The sequence below is a fragment of the Mustelus asterias genome, chromosome 12 (assembly GCF_964213995.1).
Source record: "Mustelus asterias chromosome 12, sMusAst1.hap1.1, whole genome shotgun sequence".
Lineage (NCBI taxonomy): Eukaryota > Metazoa > Chordata > Chondrichthyes > Carcharhiniformes > Triakidae > Mustelus > Mustelus asterias.
Window position 1 is genome coordinate 51,538,737 of NC_135812.1, and position 19,835 is coordinate 51,558,571.

Below are 19,835 nucleotides of genomic sequence, written 5' to 3' on the forward strand. Positions count from 1 at the left end.
AAATCGAATTTATTTACTTTACTTGGGTACTCTACACATATAACAGAAAATGTATGCAATTAATTGATTAAAATTCCAAAGAGTCTAAACTGCAGTTTGCAAAGAGCTGAATGGGTATTTCACAATGTATGAGAAAACAAATTTGCAGAAGGACTGTATTCTGAGAGCAAGATTGTGAATCCGCCGGTTTGCATCGGCAGAGCTTTACCCAGTTCTTTACCCGATGTTGTCCCTATCCTTTGAAATGTTAAATTGAAGCTCAATTTACAATGTCCCCTTGGCTCAGAAGAATAGTTTAGACCCACACTCCCCCTCTCACCTTCACACTCCCCCCTCTCGCACCCACACACCTCCTCTCCCCTCCACATACCCCCTCTCACCTCCACACTCCCCCCTCTCTCGCACCCACGCTCCCCCCTCTCTCGCACCCACGCTCCCCCCTCTCTCGCACCCATGCTCCCCCCTCCCATTCCCCTTGTCACACCCTGATGGGATAGCGTTGAGAGGGATTTTCTCTGTATCTCATCCTGTGCTACACTTGCACTGGAGTTTCGTAATTGGACAGTGTAGAGAGACATTTACTCTATCTCAGCCTGGCTACAGCAGCACTGGAACTTCGTGCTTGGACAGTGTAGAGGGACATATTTTGTGTATCTCAGCCTGTGCTGTATCTACAATCAGGTTATTTGATGGGAAAATTTGGAGGGAGGTTTTCTGTGTATCTCAGCTTGTGCTGCATCTGCAATCAGGTTATTTGATGAGACAGTGTAGAGGGAGATTAACCTTGTAAATGTTTGATAGGTGCAAGTTTGCAGGCTATTGGCCTGAAAGTGGATTTGGGGCCCATGAAAAATAGAAACACAGGAAATAGGAGCACGAGGAGGCCATTTGTCCCTTCAAGCCTGCTCAATCATTCATCACAATCCCGGTTGGAAGTCCAACTCAATAACTTGTTTCCTTTCCCTTATCTCGTTCTCGCCAGCCTCTTCCTCTCTTTCCACCTTTCTTCCCCATCTCCGGGTTTCTCTCCCAGTCGATGTCTTTCCACTCTTGCTTTCTCTCCATATCTGTCTACTTCTCTCCAGCATTTCTCTCTCTCTCTGCAGCTTTCTTTACACCTTTAATCAACAAATCTTTCCACAAACAACAATGTGATTTGTCGTTATTATTGAAGAGCGAGAGTTATCCTTCATCACTCATTTCAATGCCGAGTAGATGAGAGGAAGGAACAGAAAGAGAATGGTGGACAGAAAGATCGAATGAGAAGGAGGCATGGCGAAATATGGGGATAGGGACAGGCATCAAGATAGTAACATCCATCTTTCATCTTAGCAAGAAAGACAGGATAAGAGGGAGGGAGGAGTGAAAAAGAAACAGAGAGAAGTGAGGTGAGTGGAGGGTCAAAGAAGAGGTGGTGAGTGGGAGGTGTGTGTGGAAAGGGAGACAGGATATGAGGGTCTTGATGCGCATCAATTGAACACGAGGCACGAAGCTTCGGTAACAGAAGGCTTTTATTGTCTAACAATGGAATTTAATAGAACGTTAACACACTATCCCAGACTGACGAGGTCCCGCCCGAGCAGGGGGTCTTATACCTCTCCCAGGAGGCGGAGCCCGACTGGGATGTGCCACAACAGTAACAACCACAGGTGTATCAATCCCACCCTAGCCCAACAACAACATTAGAACAACCCACAGTGGGAACCAACGATGGTTCACCACATTCACCCATCCTTTGAGAACAAAGGCCGGCGGGGTATGAAAACAGACTAAAATGTCAACAGATTATAAGTTCAGACGGTCTGGAGGACCGCACCGTCGTTGTGACCTCCTCAATACCGGCGGTGACACTGGAGTAGATGCTGGCGGTGGCGTTCTCCCCAAAACAGCGTCCAGCTGTTCTCCCACAGACTCACAGGCCGGTTGACCCTGATGAAGCGGTAGTGCAGGGGATCCCGGTACATTCTGCGATGGCGCCGATCTCCGGGGCTCAGGCAAGCTGTGCATTGGAGTAAAACTGTTAAGCACTGGTCCCGGTGCTGTCCTGGCCACGTCCGGGGGAGAAATAAGGGATAAGGGATTCGTCACTGGGGGTATGGGAGCGACAGGAGTTGCTACGTCCCCTGCGGGCGCCAGGTCTCGGATCGAGACTGTGTCCTCTCACCCATCAGGATATGCCACATAGGCATACTGAGGGTTGGCGTGGAGGAGGTTGACCTGTTCGACCAAGGGGTCGGACTTGCGGGCCCTTACATGTCACCGCAGAAGGACGGGTCCTGGGTACGTCAACCAGGCTGGTAAAGATATCCCCGAGGACGACTTCCGAGGGAATGAGAACATCCTCTCGTGGGGAGTAGCATTGGTTGCCGTACACAGGAGGGAGCGAATGGAGTGAAGCGCATTAGGGAGGACCTCCTGCCAATGGGAGACTGGAAGGCCTTTGGACTTCAGCGCCAATAGGACAGCCTTCCAGACTGTAGCATTCTCTCTTTCCACCTGTCCATTACCCCTAGGGTTGTAACTCGTGGTCCTACGAGAGGCAATCCCGTATGAGAGCAGGAATTGCCTCAAGTCATTACTCATGAACGACGAGCCCCTGTCGCTATGGATATAGCTGGGGTACCCGAACAGGGTAAAAAGATCACGGAATTCCTTGATCACCGTGGCAGTCGACGTGTCCGCGCAGGGGACAACAAACGGGAACCGCGAGTACTCATCTATTATGTTCAGAAAGTACACGTTCCGATCTGTTGAGGGAAGGGGGCCCTTAAAATCCACACTCAGCCTCTCGAAGGGGCGAGTGGCCTTGACCAAATGTGCCTGGTCAGGTCGGTAAAAGTGCGGTTTGCATTCCGCACAAATCCGACAGCTCCTTGTCACCGACCTGACGTCCTCCACCGAGTAAGGCAGGTTGCGGGCTTTGACAAAGTGGTAGAGCCGAGTGACCCCAGGAGGGAACAGGTTATTATGGAGGGCGTTCAAGCGATTCTCCTGCATAGTAGCGCATGTTCCGCGCGAGAGGGCATCCGAGGGCTCATTGAGTTTCCCTGGACGATACATGATATCGTAGTTATAGGTGGAGAGTTCAATTCTCCACCGCAAGATCTTATCATTCTTGATCTTGCCCCTCTGCGTGTTGTTGAACATGAACGCCACAGACCGCTGGTCCGTGATCAGGGTGAACCGCTTCCCCACCAGGTAATGGCGCCAGTGTCTGACGGCCTCCACAATGGCCTGGGCCTCCTTTTCCACCGCTGAATGCCGAATTTCGGGGCCTTGGAGGGTGCGGGAAAAAAACGCGACAGGCCTGCCTGCCTGGTTTAGTGTGGCGGCCAGGGCGAAATCAGATGCATCGCTTTCCACCTGAAACGGGATGGATTCGTCTACCGCGTGCATCGTGGCTTTCGCGATGTCGTGTTTCAATTCCTTGAAGGCCAATTGGGCCTCTGGCGTGAGTGGAAAAGTCGTGGACTTAATAAGCGGACGGGCTTTGTCCGCGTAGTTGGGGACCCACTGCGCATAATAGGAGAAGAAGCCTAGGCATCTTCTCAGTGCTTTTGCGCTAGCGGGCAAGGGAAGTTCAGCAAGGGGGCGCATACGGTCTGGATCAGGGCCAATGACCCCGTTTTCCACCATGTATCCCAGGATGGCTAACCGGCGGGTACGGAATACACACTTCTCCCTGTTGTAGGTCAAATTCAGGCGAGATGCAGTGCGTAAAAAGTTTTGGAGATTTGTGTCATGGTCCTGCTGATCATGGCCGCAGATGGTGACATTATCCAGGTACGGAAAGGTAGCCCGCAGCCTGTTCTGGTCCACCATTCGGTCCATAGCACGCTGGAAGACCGAGACCCCATTGGTGACACCAAATGGAACCCTAAGAAACTGATACAGACGACCATCCGCCTCAAAGGCCGTGTAGTGTCGGTCCTCTGGGCGAATGGGGAGTTGGTGGTAGGCGGACTTAAGGTCTATGGTGGAGAACACCCGGTACTGCGCAATCTGATTGACCATATCAGATATGCGCAGGAGGGGATACGCATCGAGCTGCGTATATCGATTAATGGCCTGACTGTAATCAATGACCATCCGGGGTTTGTTCCCGCTCTTGACCACCACAACCTGTGCTCTCCACGGACTAACACTGGGCTGTATGATCCCTTCTTTGAGGAGTCGCTGAACCTCAGATCTGATGAAGATCCGATCTTCAGCGCTGTAACGCCTACTTTTAGTAGCGATGGGCTTGCAGCCTGGTACCAGATTCTTGAATAAAGAGGGTGTGGTGATCTTTAATGTAGAAAGATTGCATGCGGGGCGCTTTGGACAATTTGGAGACTGCAGCTGTTCCCCTACTGTCAGCGAAGGGAGTGGCCCACCGTACTGTAGGATCACACTCTTCATGTGGACCATAAAGTTTAGTCCGAGGAGAATTGGTGCGCAAAGATGCGGCAACACAAGGAGCCTGAATCGCTCGTAAATTGTGCCTTGCACTTTCAAGGTTACCACACAACGTCCTAGCACAGGGACAGACCGGGACCTTGATGCCATAGAGATTGTCTGTTTGGCAGGCTGAATCTGGAGCCCACACCTCTTTACAGTGTCAGGGTGAATAAAGCTCTGTGCTCCCGCTGTCAAACAGACAATAAATTGCACGACCATTTACCTGTATATCCATCATCGAACAGTCAAGCCTGTGATGCTTAGCCTGGTTCAGGGTGATCGACGCCACCGTTGGTCCGTGAACGTCACTGCAGGCAGCTGAGGTCGATGCTGAGGACCCCTGCTGGTCGCTCATGGTCATCGTCGACCAAAATGGCCGCCCCCATGAATCGCACATGGGTGAGGGCGCCAAACGTAGCGACTCCTGGTGGTCATCCTCCTCCAACTCCGTCGACCGCAATGGCGCCGTCCTGGACTCGCACGTGGACGAACCCCGTGAGTACTTCGACGTCGATGGTGATGATCCCCGTTCCGAAGGGTCACAGGCCGCACTGCCGTTCTTGGGCTTCGATCTGCACACCTTCGCATAATGCCCCTTTTTACCGCATAGGTTACAGACCACCGCTTTAGCGGGACACTTTTGTCGTGGATGCTTGGCTCCTCCGCAGAAGTAGCACCGCAGGCCGCATGGGGCTGCAGCCGTCGTCGGGTCTACATGGGAGCACGCCATAACACTGCACTTCGAGCCCGTGGGGCGAGGAGGGATTTGCGACTGCTCCTGCCACGTTGTCTCCACGTGGTCCTCCGGATACAGGACCAAGCTCTTCGAAGCCGCCTCAAGCATTTCAGCCAATTCCATAGCTTGGGTCAGGTTGAGATTCCCCTTTTCTAGCAGCTTGAGACGGATGTATGAAGACCCTACCCCTGCCACAAACGCATCTCGGGCGAGGTCATACATGTACTGCTCAGCCGACACAGCTTTGCAGTCACAGCCCCTGGCAAGCTGCAAGAGCTCATTGGCGTAATCCTCCATGGTTTCGCCCGACTGCCGACGTCGTGTAGCGAGGAGGTAACGAGCGTGGATCTCGTTGGGAGGTTTCGTGTAGCGCTTTTTTAAAAGCTCGAGGGCCCTCGGGTAAGTGGTGGCCGCACGGATCGCGAGGTAGACTGTGTCGCTTACCCTCGCATGGAGGACCCGGAGTCTGTCATCATCTGTGGTGACCGCTGCGGAGGCTGCCAGGTAGTCTTCAAAACACTTCAGCCAGTGGTCGAAGGTGTTAGAAGCGCCCACCGCACGTGGATCTAGCGTCAGACGTTCTGGCTTTAGGATTTGCTCCATACTCTCCTTTCTTTTTCCTTTCCGTCGAGAGCTTAATGTTAGACAATAAAATTGATACGCATCAATTGAACACGAGGCACGAAGCTTCGGTAACAGAAGGCTTTTATTGTCTAACAATGGAACTTAATAGAACGTTAACACACTATCCCAGACTGACGAGGTCTCGCCCGAGCAGGGGGTCTTATACCTCTCCCAGGAGGCGGAGCCCGACTGGGATGTGCCACAACAGTAACAACCACAGGGGTATCAATCCCACCCTAGCCCAACAACAACATTAGAACAATCCCACAGTGGGAACCAACGATGGTTCACCACAGGTCTCCAGTCTGTAGTCACTACCTACAGCCCCACTCATATCCTCTCTGTCTGAATTGTGGAGAGAAATCCTGGGAGGGAGATTCTAAAAAGTGTGCTGAATGAATCAGAAGCCTCTTCTCAAACTGAAAGAGGGAGTTGAGCAGCTTCTGGAGATAGGGAGGGGGACAAGGGGGAGGAGGGCTAACATTTTAATTCAGTTGTGTGGATTATCTTTGTGGATCTCTCTCTCTCTCCATTCCTTTTTTTAATCTTTCTGAAAGGAGACAGAGAGTGAGAACTTGAACAACAGACAGAGAGAGAGAGAGAGAGAGAGGTAGTTTCTGTGTGGCTTCCTACATGACAACAAATGCAGCTGAAACAGATGGAGTGAGACAGAGAAAGGGAGAGAGGAAATGAGGGCGAGATGGAAACAGTTGGAGGTAGTGTGTCGGACACAGGCTGTTAGTGGGAGGGGGCCTTCATTGAGGGACGCGGTATCCATTTTAATTCTGAGTGTCGTGTTGGGGTGCCTCAGTCTCTCTGTCTCAGTTTCTCTGTCTCATTCTCTCTCTCACCTTGTTTCTTTCACTCTTCCACTCACCCCCAACTTGAAGTGAGTAGAATTCTGGATTTTGGGAATGAAGCTTCTTTTTGAGGCAGAGAGGTAAATGTGTATATGTGTGTGTGTGTGTGTGTGTGTCAGGGTAGGGGGTGGGGGTTGGAATTCAGTTTGCTATGGTTGTGTGTTTTATTTATTCATTCATGGGATATGGGTGTCGCTGGCAGGTCAGCATTAATTGCATATCCTCAGAGTCTCTTGAATGAAATGGCTTGCTAGGCCATTCAGAGGGCAGTTGAGAGTCAACCATATTGCTGGAATGACATGTAGGACAGACTAGGTAAGGGTGGAAGATTTCCTTCCCTAAAGGACATTAGTAAAGCAAGTGGAGTGTGAATGAGTGGTGAGAGTGAGTGGAAGTGAGAGGGAGTGAAAGGGAGAGATGGGGGGCAGGGGAGAGAGTGAGGGAAAACAAGAATTGACAGCAAAGCAGAGGTGGGGGTGTAGTTAGGAAATGGGAAAAGAGACACAGGATCTGGGGACTCCAGTTTGGGGTCAGTGTCCAACTCCCTATCTCTGAAAAAAGCCTCAGTCACAGCCCTCTGGGATTCCTGATTCACAGAAATAAATGAATGAATGGATGCTGGGAGGCTGACTTCAAAAATCTTCCAAAGGAAGAACCCCCATTATCCCCTCTAGATATGATCACATTGCTGCCCATGGGATTCTACTGTGCATCAATGATCAGCAGCCTTTCCTTAATTGCAACTTGCAAACACATGACTTAAAAATCAAACTACCTCAGTGACTGTACATCACTTGGGAGAGATGGATGGGGATCAAAATCACCAGACATGACAAAGGCTTATTCTCAAACCCATAAGACCATATAAAATTATGAAAGGCATAGATAGGGTGAACGGTGGGAAGCTTTTTCCCAGATCGGTGGTGACGTTCACGAGGGGTCATAGGTTCAAGGTGAAGGGGGGGGAGGTTTAACACGGATATCAGAAGGACATATTTTACACAGAGGGTGGTGGGGGCCTGGAATGCGCTGCCGGGCAAGGTGGTGGAGGCGGACACACTGGGAACGTTTAAGACTTATCTAGATAGCCACATGAACGGAGTGGGAATGGAGGGATACAAAAGAATGGTCTAGTTTGGACCAGGGAATGGCGCGGGCTTGGAGGGCCGAAGGGCCTGTTCCTGTGCTGTATTGTTCTTTGTTCTTTGTATAAGGCAGAGGAGAACAACTAGGCCACTCAGTCCATCGAGTCTGCTCCGCCGTTCAATCATGGCTGATATTTTTTCTCATCACCATTCCCTTGCCTTTTCTCCATAACCCCTGATCCCCTTATTATTCAAGAACCTCAGCTTTTTCCCAGGTCAGAAATGACAAACACAAGGGGTCACAAGTTCAAGGTAAGGGGGAGCAAGGTTCAATACAGATATGCGGGGGATGTATTTTACACAGAGGGTGGTGGGGGCCTGGAATGCACTACCAAGCAAGGTGGTTGAGGCAGACACGCTAGGATCATTTAAGACTTATCTAGATAGCCACATGAACAGACTGGGAATAGAGGGATACAAACGGATGGTCTAGTTAGGAACACATGATCGGTGCAGGCTTGGAGGGCCGAAGGGCCTGTTCCTGTGCTGTATTGTTCTTGGTTCTTTGTTCTATCTCTGTCTTAAATTGGGTTACGGTCAAGCGAGAGAAAGGGAAAGGGCAGACAGAGCAGGGTTCCCCTGTGGCCATTCCCCTCCACAACAGGTATACCGATTTGGATACTGTTGTGGGGGATGCTTTACCTGGGGCAAGCTGCGGCAGCCGGATCTCTGGCACTGAGTCTGGTTCTGCAGCGCAGGAGGGAGGATGGAAGAAGAGGAGAGCGGTAGTGATAGGGGACTCGATAGTCAGAGGTACAGACAGGAGGTTCTGTGGTCGTGAGAGAGACTCCCGGATGGTTTGTTGCCTCCCGGGTGCCAGCGTCAGGGCTGTCTCTGATCACGTGCACAGCATTCTGAAGTGGGAGGGTGATCAGCCAGATGTCATGGTACACATCGGTACGAATGACGTAGGAAGGAAGAGTGAGGGGGTCCTGAAGAGTGAGTATAGAGAGCTTGGTAGGAAGTTAAAAAGCAGGATCCTGAGGGTAGTAATCTCAGGATTGCTACCTGTGCCACGTGCCAGTGAGGGTAAGAGTAGGATGCTCGGGCGGATGAACACGTGGCTGAGGAACTGGTGTAGGGAGCAGGGTTTCAGATTTCTAGATCATTGGGACCTCTGGGGTGGGTGGGACCTGTACAAGAGAGACGGGTTACACCTGAACTACAAGGGGACCAATATACTTGCAGGGAGGTTTGCTAGTGTTATTGGGGAGGGTTTAAACTAGATTTGCAGGGGGATGGAAACCAGAGTGCCAGAGCAGATAGTGGAGCGGGGGTGAAAATAAATGATAATAGTTCATGCAAAATCACAAATAGAAGGGTTGTGTGTGGTGGTAATAATCTTCTGAGGTGTGTCTATTTCAATGCCAGGAGTATTGTGGGGAAGGCAGACGAGCTGAGGGTGTGGATTGACACATGGAAATATGACATTATAGCCATTAGTGAAACTTGGTGACAGGAGGGGCAGGACTGACAGCTCAATGTTCCAGGGTTCCGATGTTTCAGACCTGATAGAGGCAGAGGGATGAAGGGTGGGGGGTGGGGGGGCAGGGGGGGGGGGGGGGGGGGCGGGCGGTGGCATTGCTAGTCAGGGAAAATGTTACAGCAGTGTTCAGGCAGGACAGATTAGAGGGCTTGCCTACCGAGGCCATATGGATGGAGCTGAGAAACAGGAAAGGTAAGACCACATTAATGGAGTGTATTATAGACCACCCAATAGTCAGCGAGAATTGGAGGAGCAAATCTGCAGAGAGTTGGCAGACAACTGCAGGAAACATAAAGTTGTGATAGTAAGGGATTTTAATTTTCCACATATAGATTGGGACTCCCATACTGTTAAAGGTCTAGACAGGTTAGAGTTTGTAAAATATGTTCAGGAAAATTTTCTAAATCAATATATAGAGGTACCAACTAGAGAGGATGCAATATTAGATCTGCTATTAGGAAACGAGTTAGGACAAGTGACGGAAGTGTATGTAGGGGAACACTTTGGTTCCAGTGATCATAACGCCATTAGTTTCAACTTGATCATGGATAAAGATAGATCTGGTCCACGGGTTGAGGTTCTAAACTGGAAAAAGGCCAAATTTGAAGAAATGAAAAAGGATCTAAAAAGCGTGGATTGGGACAGGCTGTTCTCTGGCAAGGATGTGATTGGTAAGTGGGAGGCCTTCAAAGGAGAAATTTTGAGTGTGCAGAGTTTGTATGTTCCTGTCAGGATTAAAGGCAAAGTGAATAAGAATAAGGAACCTTGGTTCTCGAGAGATATTGGAACTCTGATAAAGAAAAAGAGAGAGATGTATGACATGTATAGGCAACAGGAAGCAAATAAGATGCTTGAGGAGTATAAAAAGTGCAAGAAACTACTTAAGAAAGAAATCAGGAGGGCTAAAAGAAGACATGAGGTTGCTTTGGCAGACAAGGTGAAGGATAATCCTAAGAGCTTCGACAGGTATATTAAGAGCAAAAGGATAGTAAGGGATATTGGTCCTCTTGAAGATCAGAGTGGTCGGCTATGTATGGAACCAAAAGAAATGGGGGAGATATTAAATGGGTTTTTTGCATCCGTATTTACTAAGGAAACTGGCATGGAGTCTATGGAAATAAGGCAAACAAGTAGGGAGGTCATGGAACCTATACAGATTAAAGGGGAGGAGGTGCTTGCTGTCTTGAGGCAAATCAGAGTAGATAAATCCCCAGGACCGGACAGGCTATTCCCTCGGACCTTGAAGGAGACTAGTGTTGAAATTGCAGGGGCCCTGGCAGATATATTTAAAATGTCGGTATCCACGGGTGAGGTGCCGGATGATTGGAGGATAGCTCATGTTGTTCCGTTGTTTAAAAAAGGCTCAAAAAAGTAATGCAGGAAATTATAGGCGTCAGTAGTAGGTACATTATTGGAAGGAGTACTAAGAGGTAGGATCTACAAATATTCGGATAGATAGGGACTTATTAGGGAGAGTCAACATGGCTTTGTGCATGGTAGGTCATGTTTAACCAATCTATTAGAGTTTTTCGAGGAGGTTACCAGGAAAGTGGATGAAGGAAAGGCAGTGGATGTTTTCTACATGGACTTCAGTAAGGCCTTTGACAAGGTCCCGCATGGGAGGTTAGTTAGGAAGGTTCAGTCGCTAGGTATACATGGAGAGGTAGTAAATTGAATTAGACATTGGCTCAATGGAAGAATGATTTGGAGATGCCGGCGTTGGACTGGGGTAAGCACAGTAAGAAGTCTCACAACACCAGGTTAAAGTCCAACAGGTTTATTTCGTCGCAAATACCATAAGCTTTCGGAGCACAGCTCCTTCGTCAGATGGAGTGGATATCTGTTCTCAAACAGTGCAAACAGACACAGAAATCAAATTACAGAATACTGATTAGAATGCAAATCTCTACAGCCAGCCAGGTCTTAAATGTACAGACAATGTGGGTGGAGGGAGCATTCAACACAGGTTAAAGAGATGTGTATTGTCTCCAGACAGAACAGCTAGTGAAATTCTGCAAGTCCAGGAGGCAAGCTGTGGGGGTTACTGATAATGTGACATAAATCCAACATCCCGGTTTAGGCCGTCCTCATGTGTGCGGAACTTGGGATGTTGGATTTATGTCACATTATCAGTAACCCCCACAGCTTGCCTCCTGGACTTGCAGAATTTCACTAGCTGTTCTGTCTGGAGACAATACACATCTCTTTAACCTGTGTTGAATGCTCCCTCCACCCACATTGTCTGTACATTTAAGACCTGGCTGGCTGTAGAGATTTGCATTCTAATCAGTATTCTGTAATTTGATTTCTGTGTCTGTTTGCACTGTTTGAGAACAGATATCCACTCCATCTGACGAAGGAGCTGTGCTCCGAAAGCTTATGGTATTTGCTACCAAATAAACCTGTTGGACTTTAACCTGGTGTTGTGAGATTTCTTACTGTCAATGGAAGAAGCCAGAGAGTGGTAGTGGTAGTGGAGCATTGCTTCTCTGAGTGGAGGCCTGTGACTAGTGGTGTACCACAGGGATCAGTGCTGGGTCCATTGTTGTTTGTCATCTATATCAATGATCTGGATGATAATGTGGTAAATTGGATCAGCAAATTTGCTGATGATACAAAGATTGGAGGTGTAGTGGACAGTGAGGAGGGTTTTCAAAGCTTGCAGAAGGATTTGGACCAGCTAGAAAAATGGGCTGAAAAATGGCAGATGGAGTTTAATGCAGACACGTGTGAGGTATTGCACTTTGGAAGGACAAACCAAGGTAGAACATACAAGGTAAATGGTAGGACACTGAAGAGTGCAGTCGAACAGAGGGATCTGGGAATACAGATTCATAAATCCCTAAAAGTGGCATCACAGGTAGATAGGGTCGTAAAGAGTGCTTTTGGTACATTGGCCTTTATAAATCCAAGTACTGAGTACAAGAGTTGGAATGTTATGGTGAGATTGTATAAGACATTGGTGAGGCCGAATTTAGAGTATTGTGTGCAGTTTTGGTCACCTAATTACAGGAAGGATATTAATAAAGTTGAAAGAGTGCAGAGAAGGTTTACAAGAATGTTGCCGGGACTTGAGAAACTGAGTTACAGAGAAAGGTTGAATAGGTTAGGACTTTATTCCCTGGAGCGTAGAAGAATGAGGGGAGATTTGATAGAGGTGTATAAAATTATGATGGGTGTAGATAGAGTGAATGCAAGCAGGCCTTTTCCACTGAGGCTAGGGGAGAAAAAAAACTAGAGGACATGGGTTCAGGGTGAAGGGGGAAAAGTTTAAAGGGGGGCTTCTTCACACAGAGAGTGGTGGGAGTGTGGAATGAGCTGCCAGATGAAGTGGTGAATGCTTTTAACATTTAAGAAAAACTTGGACAGGTACATGGATGAGAGGGGTGTGGAGGGATATGGTCCAGGTGCAGGTCAGTGGGACTAGGCAGAAAAATGGTTCGGCACAGCCAAGAAGGGCCAAAAGGCCTGTTTCTGTGCTGTAATGTTCTATGGTTCTATAGACATTCAATGACCTGGCCTCCACAGTCTTCTGCGGCAGAGTTCCACAGATTCCCCACTCTGGCTGAAGAAATTCCTCCTCATCTCTGTTTTAAAGGATCGTCCCTTTAGCCTGAGGTTGTGCCCTCAGGCTTGGAATACAAAAGCAGGGATGTACTTCTGAGGCTTTATAAAGCACTGGTTAGGCCCCATTTGGAGTACTGTGAGCAATTTTGGGCCCCACACCTCAGGAAGGACATACTGGCACTGGAGCGGGTCCAGCGGAGATTCACACGGATGATCCCAGGAATGGTAGGCCTGACATACGATGAACGTCTGAGGATCGTGGGATTATATTCATTGGAGTTTAGGAGGTTGAGGGGAGATCTGATAGAAACTTACAAGATAATGAACGGCTTAGATAGGATGGACGTAGGGAAGTTGTTTCCATTAACAGGGGAGACTAGGACGCGGGGGCACAGCCTTAGAATAAAAGGGAGTCACTTTAGAACAGAGATGAGGAGAAATTTCTTCAGCCAGAGAGTGGTGGGTCTGTGGAATTCATTGCCACAGAGGGCTGTGGAGGCCGAGACGTTGAGCGTCTTCAAGACAGAAATTGATAAATTCTTGATTTCTCGAGGAATTAAGGGCTATGGGGAGAGAGCGGGTAAATGGAGTTGAAATCAACCATGATTGAATGGTGGAGTGGACTCGATGGGCCGAATGGCCTTACTTCCGCTCCTATGTCTTATGGTCTTATGGTCTCTGGTTCTAGTTTTTCTTACCAGTGGAACCATCCTCTCCATGTCCACTCCATCCAAGCCTCGCAGTGTCCTGTAAGTTTCAATAAGATCCCCCCTCACCCTTCTAAACTCCAACAAGTACAGACCCAGAGTCCTCAACCATTCCTCATATGACAAGCTCTTCATTCCAGGGGATCATTCTTGTGAAGCTCCTCTGGACCCTTTCCAAGGCTAGCAAATCCTTCCTTAGATACGGGGCCCAAAACTGCTCACAATACTCCAACTGGTGTCTGACCAGAGCTTTTTGCAGCCTCAGAAGTACATCCCTGCTCTTGTATTCTAGGCCTCTCGAGATGAATGCTAACATTGCATTTGCCTTCCTTACTGCTGACTGAACCCACACGTTAACCTTAAGAGAATCTTGAACAAGGACTCCAAGTCCCTTTGCGTTTCTGATTTCTTAAGCTATTTCCCATTCAGAAAATAATCTATCCTTCCAAAGTGCATAACCTCACACTTTTCCACATTGTATTCCATGTCACTTTTTTGCCCACTCTCCAAACCTGCCCAAGTCCTTCTGCAGCCCCCCTGCTTCCTCAATATACCTGTCCCTCTACTTATCTTTGTATCATCTGTAAACTTAGCAACAGTGCCTTTAGTTCCTCTTTCCAAATCGTTAATGTACATTGTGAAAAGTTGTGGTCCCAGCACCGACCTCTGAGGCACGCACTAATCGCCAGCTGCCATCCTGAAAAATACCCCTTTATCCCTACTCTCTGCCTTCTGCCAGTCAGCCAATCCTCTATCCATGCTAGGATCTTATCCTTAACTTATTTAACAGTCTCCTATGCGGCACCTTGTCAAAGGCCTTCTGGAAATCTAAATAAATCACGTCCACTGCTTCTCCTTTATTTAACTTCCTTGTTACCTTCTCAAAGAACTCTAACAGATTTGTCAGACATGACCTCCCCTTGACAAAGCCGTGCTGACTCAGTCCTACTTTATCATGCACTTCCAAGTACTCCGTGATCTCATAAGAACATAAGAAATAGGAGCAGGAGTAGGCCATCTAGCCCCTCGAGCCTGCCCCGCCATTCAATAAGATCATGGCTGATCTGACGTGGATCAGTACCACTTACCCGCCTGATCCCCATAACCCTTAATTCCCTTACCGATCAGGAATCCATCCATCCGCGCTTTAAACATATTCAGCGAGGTAGCCTCCACCACCTCAGTGGGCAGAGAATTCCAGAGATTCACCACCCTCTGGGAGAAGAAGTTCCTCCTCAACTCTGTCTTAAACCGACCCCCCTTTATTTTGAGGTTGTGTCCTCTAGTTTTAACTTCCTTACTAAGTGGAAAGAATCTCTCCGCCTCCACCCTATCCAGCCCCCGCATTATCTTATAAGTCTCCATAAGATCCCCCCTCATCCTTCTAAACTCCAACGAGTACAAACCCAATCTCCTCAGCCTCTCCTCATAATCCAAACCCCTCATCTCCGGTATCAACCTGGTGAACCTTCTCTGCACTCCCTCCAATGCCAATATATCCTTCCTCATATAAGGGGACCAATACTGCACACAGTATTCCAGCTGCGGCCTCACCAATGCCCTGTACAGGTGCATCAAGACATCCCTGCTTTTATATTCTATCCCCCTCGCAATATAGGCCAACATCCCATTTGCCTTCTTGATCACCTGTTGTACCTGCAGACTGGGCTTTTGCGTCTCATGCACAAGGACCCCCAGGTCCCTTTGCACGGTAGCATGTTTTAATTTGTTTCCATTGAGATAGTAATCCCATTTGTTATTATTTCCTCCAAAGTGTATAACCTTGCATTTATCAACGTTATACTCCATTTGCCATATCCTCGCCCACTCACTCAGCCTGTCCAAATCTCTCTGCAGATCTTCTCCGTCCTCCACACGATTCACTTTTCCACTTATCTTTGTGTCGTCTGCAAACTTCGTTACCCTACACTCCGTCCCCTCCTCCAGATCATCTATATAAATGGTAAACAGTTGCGGCCCGAGTACCGATCCCTGCGGCACGCCACTAGTTACCTTCCTCCAACCGGAAAAACACCCATTTATTCCGACTCTTTGCTTCCTGTCGGATAGCCAGTCCCCAATCCACTTTAACACATTACCCCCAACTCCGTGTGCCCTAATCTTTAATAATGGACTCTAAAATCTTGCCAATGATCAAAATCAGGCTAACCGGCCTATAATTTCCCGTCTGCTGCCTCCCTCCCTTCTTAAACAGCAGTGTTACATTAGCTACTTTCCAGTCCTCTGGTACCCTCCCTGCCTCCAGTGATTCCTGAAAGATCACCACCAATGCCTCCACAATTTCCTCAGCTATCTCTTTTAGAACCCTGGGGTGTAGTCCATCCGGTCCAGGTGATTTATCCACATTCCGACCTTTCAGTTTCCCCAGAATCTTCTCCTGAATGATGGCCACTACATCCACCTGTGCCCCCGACTCTCCTGGAGCTCTGGCATCCCACTGGTGCCTTCCTCAATGAAGACTGATGCAAAGTAACTATTCAGTTCTTCTGTCATTTCTTTGTTTCCTGTTATTACTTCGCCAGTGGTCCAATGGCTATTTTTGCCTCTTACCTTTCATATATCGAAAAAAACTCTTCCTTTCTTTTTTTTATATTACTAGCTAGCTTACACTCATATTTCATCTTCTACCCCTTTATTGCTTTTTCCGTCCTCCTAAAAGCGAGAGATGCTTTTAAGGCTTCCCAATCCTCTGGCTTCCCACTAATCCTCATCATTTTGTATGCTTTTTCTTTTATGCTGTCCTTGACTTTGCTCATCAGCCACGGATGCCTTGCCCTCCCCTTAGCATGTTTCCTCTTCCTTGGGATGAATTGCTATTGTGCCTCCCGAATAACCCCCAAAAGCTCCTGCCATTGCTATTCCACTATCTTCCCTGCGAGGGTCCCTTTCCAATCAACTCTGGCCAGCGCCTCCCACCCCAGTGAGATTGTGAATTTCAGTGAGTGAGAGGAGTCTTGGGTTCTTGCTGTGTATATTTTGTTTCAATAATCTTTGCATGTTTTAATCAATTTCCACTTTTTCTCTTTCTCCTTCTGAAGGAGAATTGATTTCGAAGCTTTGACAGTCATCCATTTTTCTACACCGATAATAGACCTGTCGGGTTTTGCACAAAGGGTCTCTCAGGGGTTTGCTGTTCACAAGCAACAAAGGTTCAGATGCACATTGGAGTTCGGGGATGAGGGGGATATTTGAAAGGAAGGAAGGTTTATAATACAGGGGTCTGTTCAGAGCAGGTTTTGGATAGAGAGAGGGGGTATTGGACAGGAAATAGGGAGGAATAAGGCACGGGGAGTGGTGGCTTTAGGACAGATGAGAACATAGAACATAGAACATTACAGCGCAGTAGAGGCCCTTTGGCCCTCGATGTTGCGCCGACCAGTGGTACCAATCTAAAGCCCCTCTAATCTACACTATTCCAATATCATCCATATGTTTATCCAATAACCACTTGAACGCTCTCAACGTTGACGAGTCCACCACTGCTGCATTCCACGCCCTTACTACTCTCTGAGTAAAGAACCTACCTCTAACATCTGTCCTATATCTCTCACCCCTCAATTTAAAGCTATGCCCCTCGTGCTAGCCAACACCATCCGAGGAAAAAGGCTCTCACTATCCACCCTAGCTAATCCTCTGATCATCTTGTATGCCTCTATTAAGTCAACTCTTTACCTTCTTCTCTCTAATGAAAACAACCTCAAGCCACTCAGCCTTTCCTCATACGATCTTCCCACCATACCAGGCAACATCCTGGTAAATCTCCTCTGCACACTTTCCAACACATCCACATCTTTCCTATAATACGGCAACCAGAACTGTACGCAATCCTCCAAATGCGGCCGCACCAGAGTTTTGTACAGTTGCAGCATGACCTCCTGGCTCCGAAACTCAATCCCTCTACCAATAAAAGCTAACACACTGTACGCCTTTTTAACAATCCTATCAACCTGGGTGCCAACTTTCAGGGATCTATGCACATGGACACCCAGATCCCTCTGTTCATCCACACTACCAAGTATCTTACCATTAGCCCAGTACTCTGTATTCCTGTTACTCCTTCCAAAGTGAATCACCTCACACTTTTCCGCATTAAACTCCATTTGCCACCTCTCAGCCCAGCTCTGCAGCTTATCTATGTCCCTCTGTAACCTGCCACTTCCCTCTGGACTGTCTACAACTCCACCGACTTTAGTGTCATCCGCAAATTTACTAATCCATCCTTCCACACCCTCAACCAAGTTATTAATAAAAATGACAAACAGCAGTGTCCCCAAAACAGATCCTTGCGGTACACCACGAGTAACTGAACTCCAGGATGAATATTTCCCATCAACCACCACCCTCTGTTTTCTTACAGCTAGCCAATTCCTGATCCAAACCACTAAATCACCCTCAATCCCATGTGTCCGTATTTTCTGCAAAAGGTTACCATGGGGAACCTTATCAAACGCTTTGCTGAAATCCATATACACCACATCAACCGCTTTACCCTCATCCACCTCTTTGGTCACCTTCTCAAAGAACTCAATAAGGTTTGTGAGGCACGACCTACCCTTCACAAAAGCGTGCTGACTATCCCTAATCAAATTATTCCTTTCCAGGTGATTATAAATCCTATCTCTTATAATCCTTTTCAATACTTTGCCCACAACAGAAGTAAGGCTCACCGGTCTATAATTACTAGGGTTGTCCCTAATCCCCTTCTTGAACAAGGGGACAACATTTGCTATCCTCCAGTCTTCTGGCACTGTTCCTGTAGACAATGACGACACAAAGATCAAAGCCAAAGGCTCTGCAATCTCCTCTCTAGCCTCCCAGAGAATCCTAGGATAAATCCCATCCGGCCCAGGGGACTTATCTATTTTTACCCTTTCCAGAATTGCTAACACCTCCTCCTTATGAACATCAATACCATCCAGTCCAACAGCCTGCATCTCAGTACTCCCCTCAACAACACTGTCCCTCTCCAGTGTGAATACCGATGAAAAATATTCATTTAGTGCCTCTCCTATCTCTTCGGACTCCACGCACAACTTCCCACTCCTGTCCTTGACTGGCCCTAATCTTAGCCTAGTCATTCTTTTACTCCTGACATACCTATAGAAAGCTTTAGGGTTTTCCTTGATCCTACCCGCCAAAGACTTCTCAAGTCCCCTCCTGGCTCTTCTTAACTCTTTCTTTAGGTCCTTCCTGGCTAACTTGTAACTCTCAAGCGCCCTAACTGAGCCTTCACGTCTCATCTTAATATAAGTCTCCTTCTTCCTCTTCACAAGAGATTCAACCTCCTTAGTAAACCACAGTTCCCTCACACGTCTGCTTCCTCCCTGCCTGACAGGTATATATTTATCAAGGACGCGTAGTAGCTGTTCCTTGAACAAGTTCCACATTACAATTGTGCCCATCCCCTGCAGTTTCCTTCCCCAACCTATGCCAGCTAAATCTCGCCTAATCGCATCATAATTTCCTTTCCCCCAGCTATAACTCTTGCCCTTTGGTATATACTTATCCTTTTCCATTGCTAAAGTAAACGTAATCAAATTGTGGTCACTATCACCAAAGTGCTCACCTACCTCCAAATCTAACACCTGGCCTGGTTCATTACCCAGTACCAAATCCAACGTGGCCTCGCCTCTTGTTGGTCTATCTACATACCGCGTTAGGGAGCCTTCCTGCACACACTGGACAAAAACCGACCCCTCTAAAGTACTCGAACTATCGCTTTTCCAGTCAATATTTGTAAAGTTAAAGTCCCCCAGTACAACTACCCTGTTACTTTCGCTTCTATCCAGAATCATCTTTGCAATCTTTTCCTCTACATCTCTGGAACTTTTCGGGGGTCTATAAAAAACTCCCAACAGGGTGACCTCTCCTTTCCTGTTTCTAACCTCAGCCCAAACTAACTTAGTAGATGAGTCCTCATCAAATGTCCTTTCTGCCACTGTAATACTGTCCTTGACTAACAATGCCACACCTCCCCCTCTTTTACCACCTTCCCTGCACTTACTGAAACATCTAAACCCCGGAACCTGCAACAACCATTCCTGTCCCTGCTCTATCCATGTCTCCGAGATGGCCACAACATCGAAATCCCAGGTACCAACCCATGCTCCAAGTTCACCCACCTTATTCCGGATGCTCCTGGCGTTGAAGTATACACACTTCAAACCGTCTTCCTGCCTGCCAGTACACTCCTGCGATTCTGAAACCTCATCCATGACCTCACTACTCTCAAACTCCTGTACACCGGAG

At 47.9% G+C, this 19,835-nt stretch overlaps 1 protein-coding gene across 2 annotated transcripts in view; it reads right to left on the reverse strand.

Annotated features, from left to right (window-relative positions):
- Nucleotides 1-1,495: 1,495 nt before the first annotated feature.
- Nucleotides 1,496-19,835, reverse strand: part of prkrip1 (PRKR interacting protein 1) — a 65,271-nt gene continuing 46,931 nt past the window's right edge. Inside the window, exon 5 of one of the 2 annotated variants that reach the window (XM_078225217.1) lies at nucleotides 1,496-5,810. In XM_078225217.1, coding sequence (XP_078081343.1) covers nucleotides 4,601-5,810 — 1,210 coding nt within the window. In that variant the 3' untranslated portion in view covers nucleotides 1,496-4,600. The remainder of the gene's footprint in view (nucleotides 5,811-19,835) is intronic. The other variant, XM_078225220.1, reaches the window with a different exon arrangement.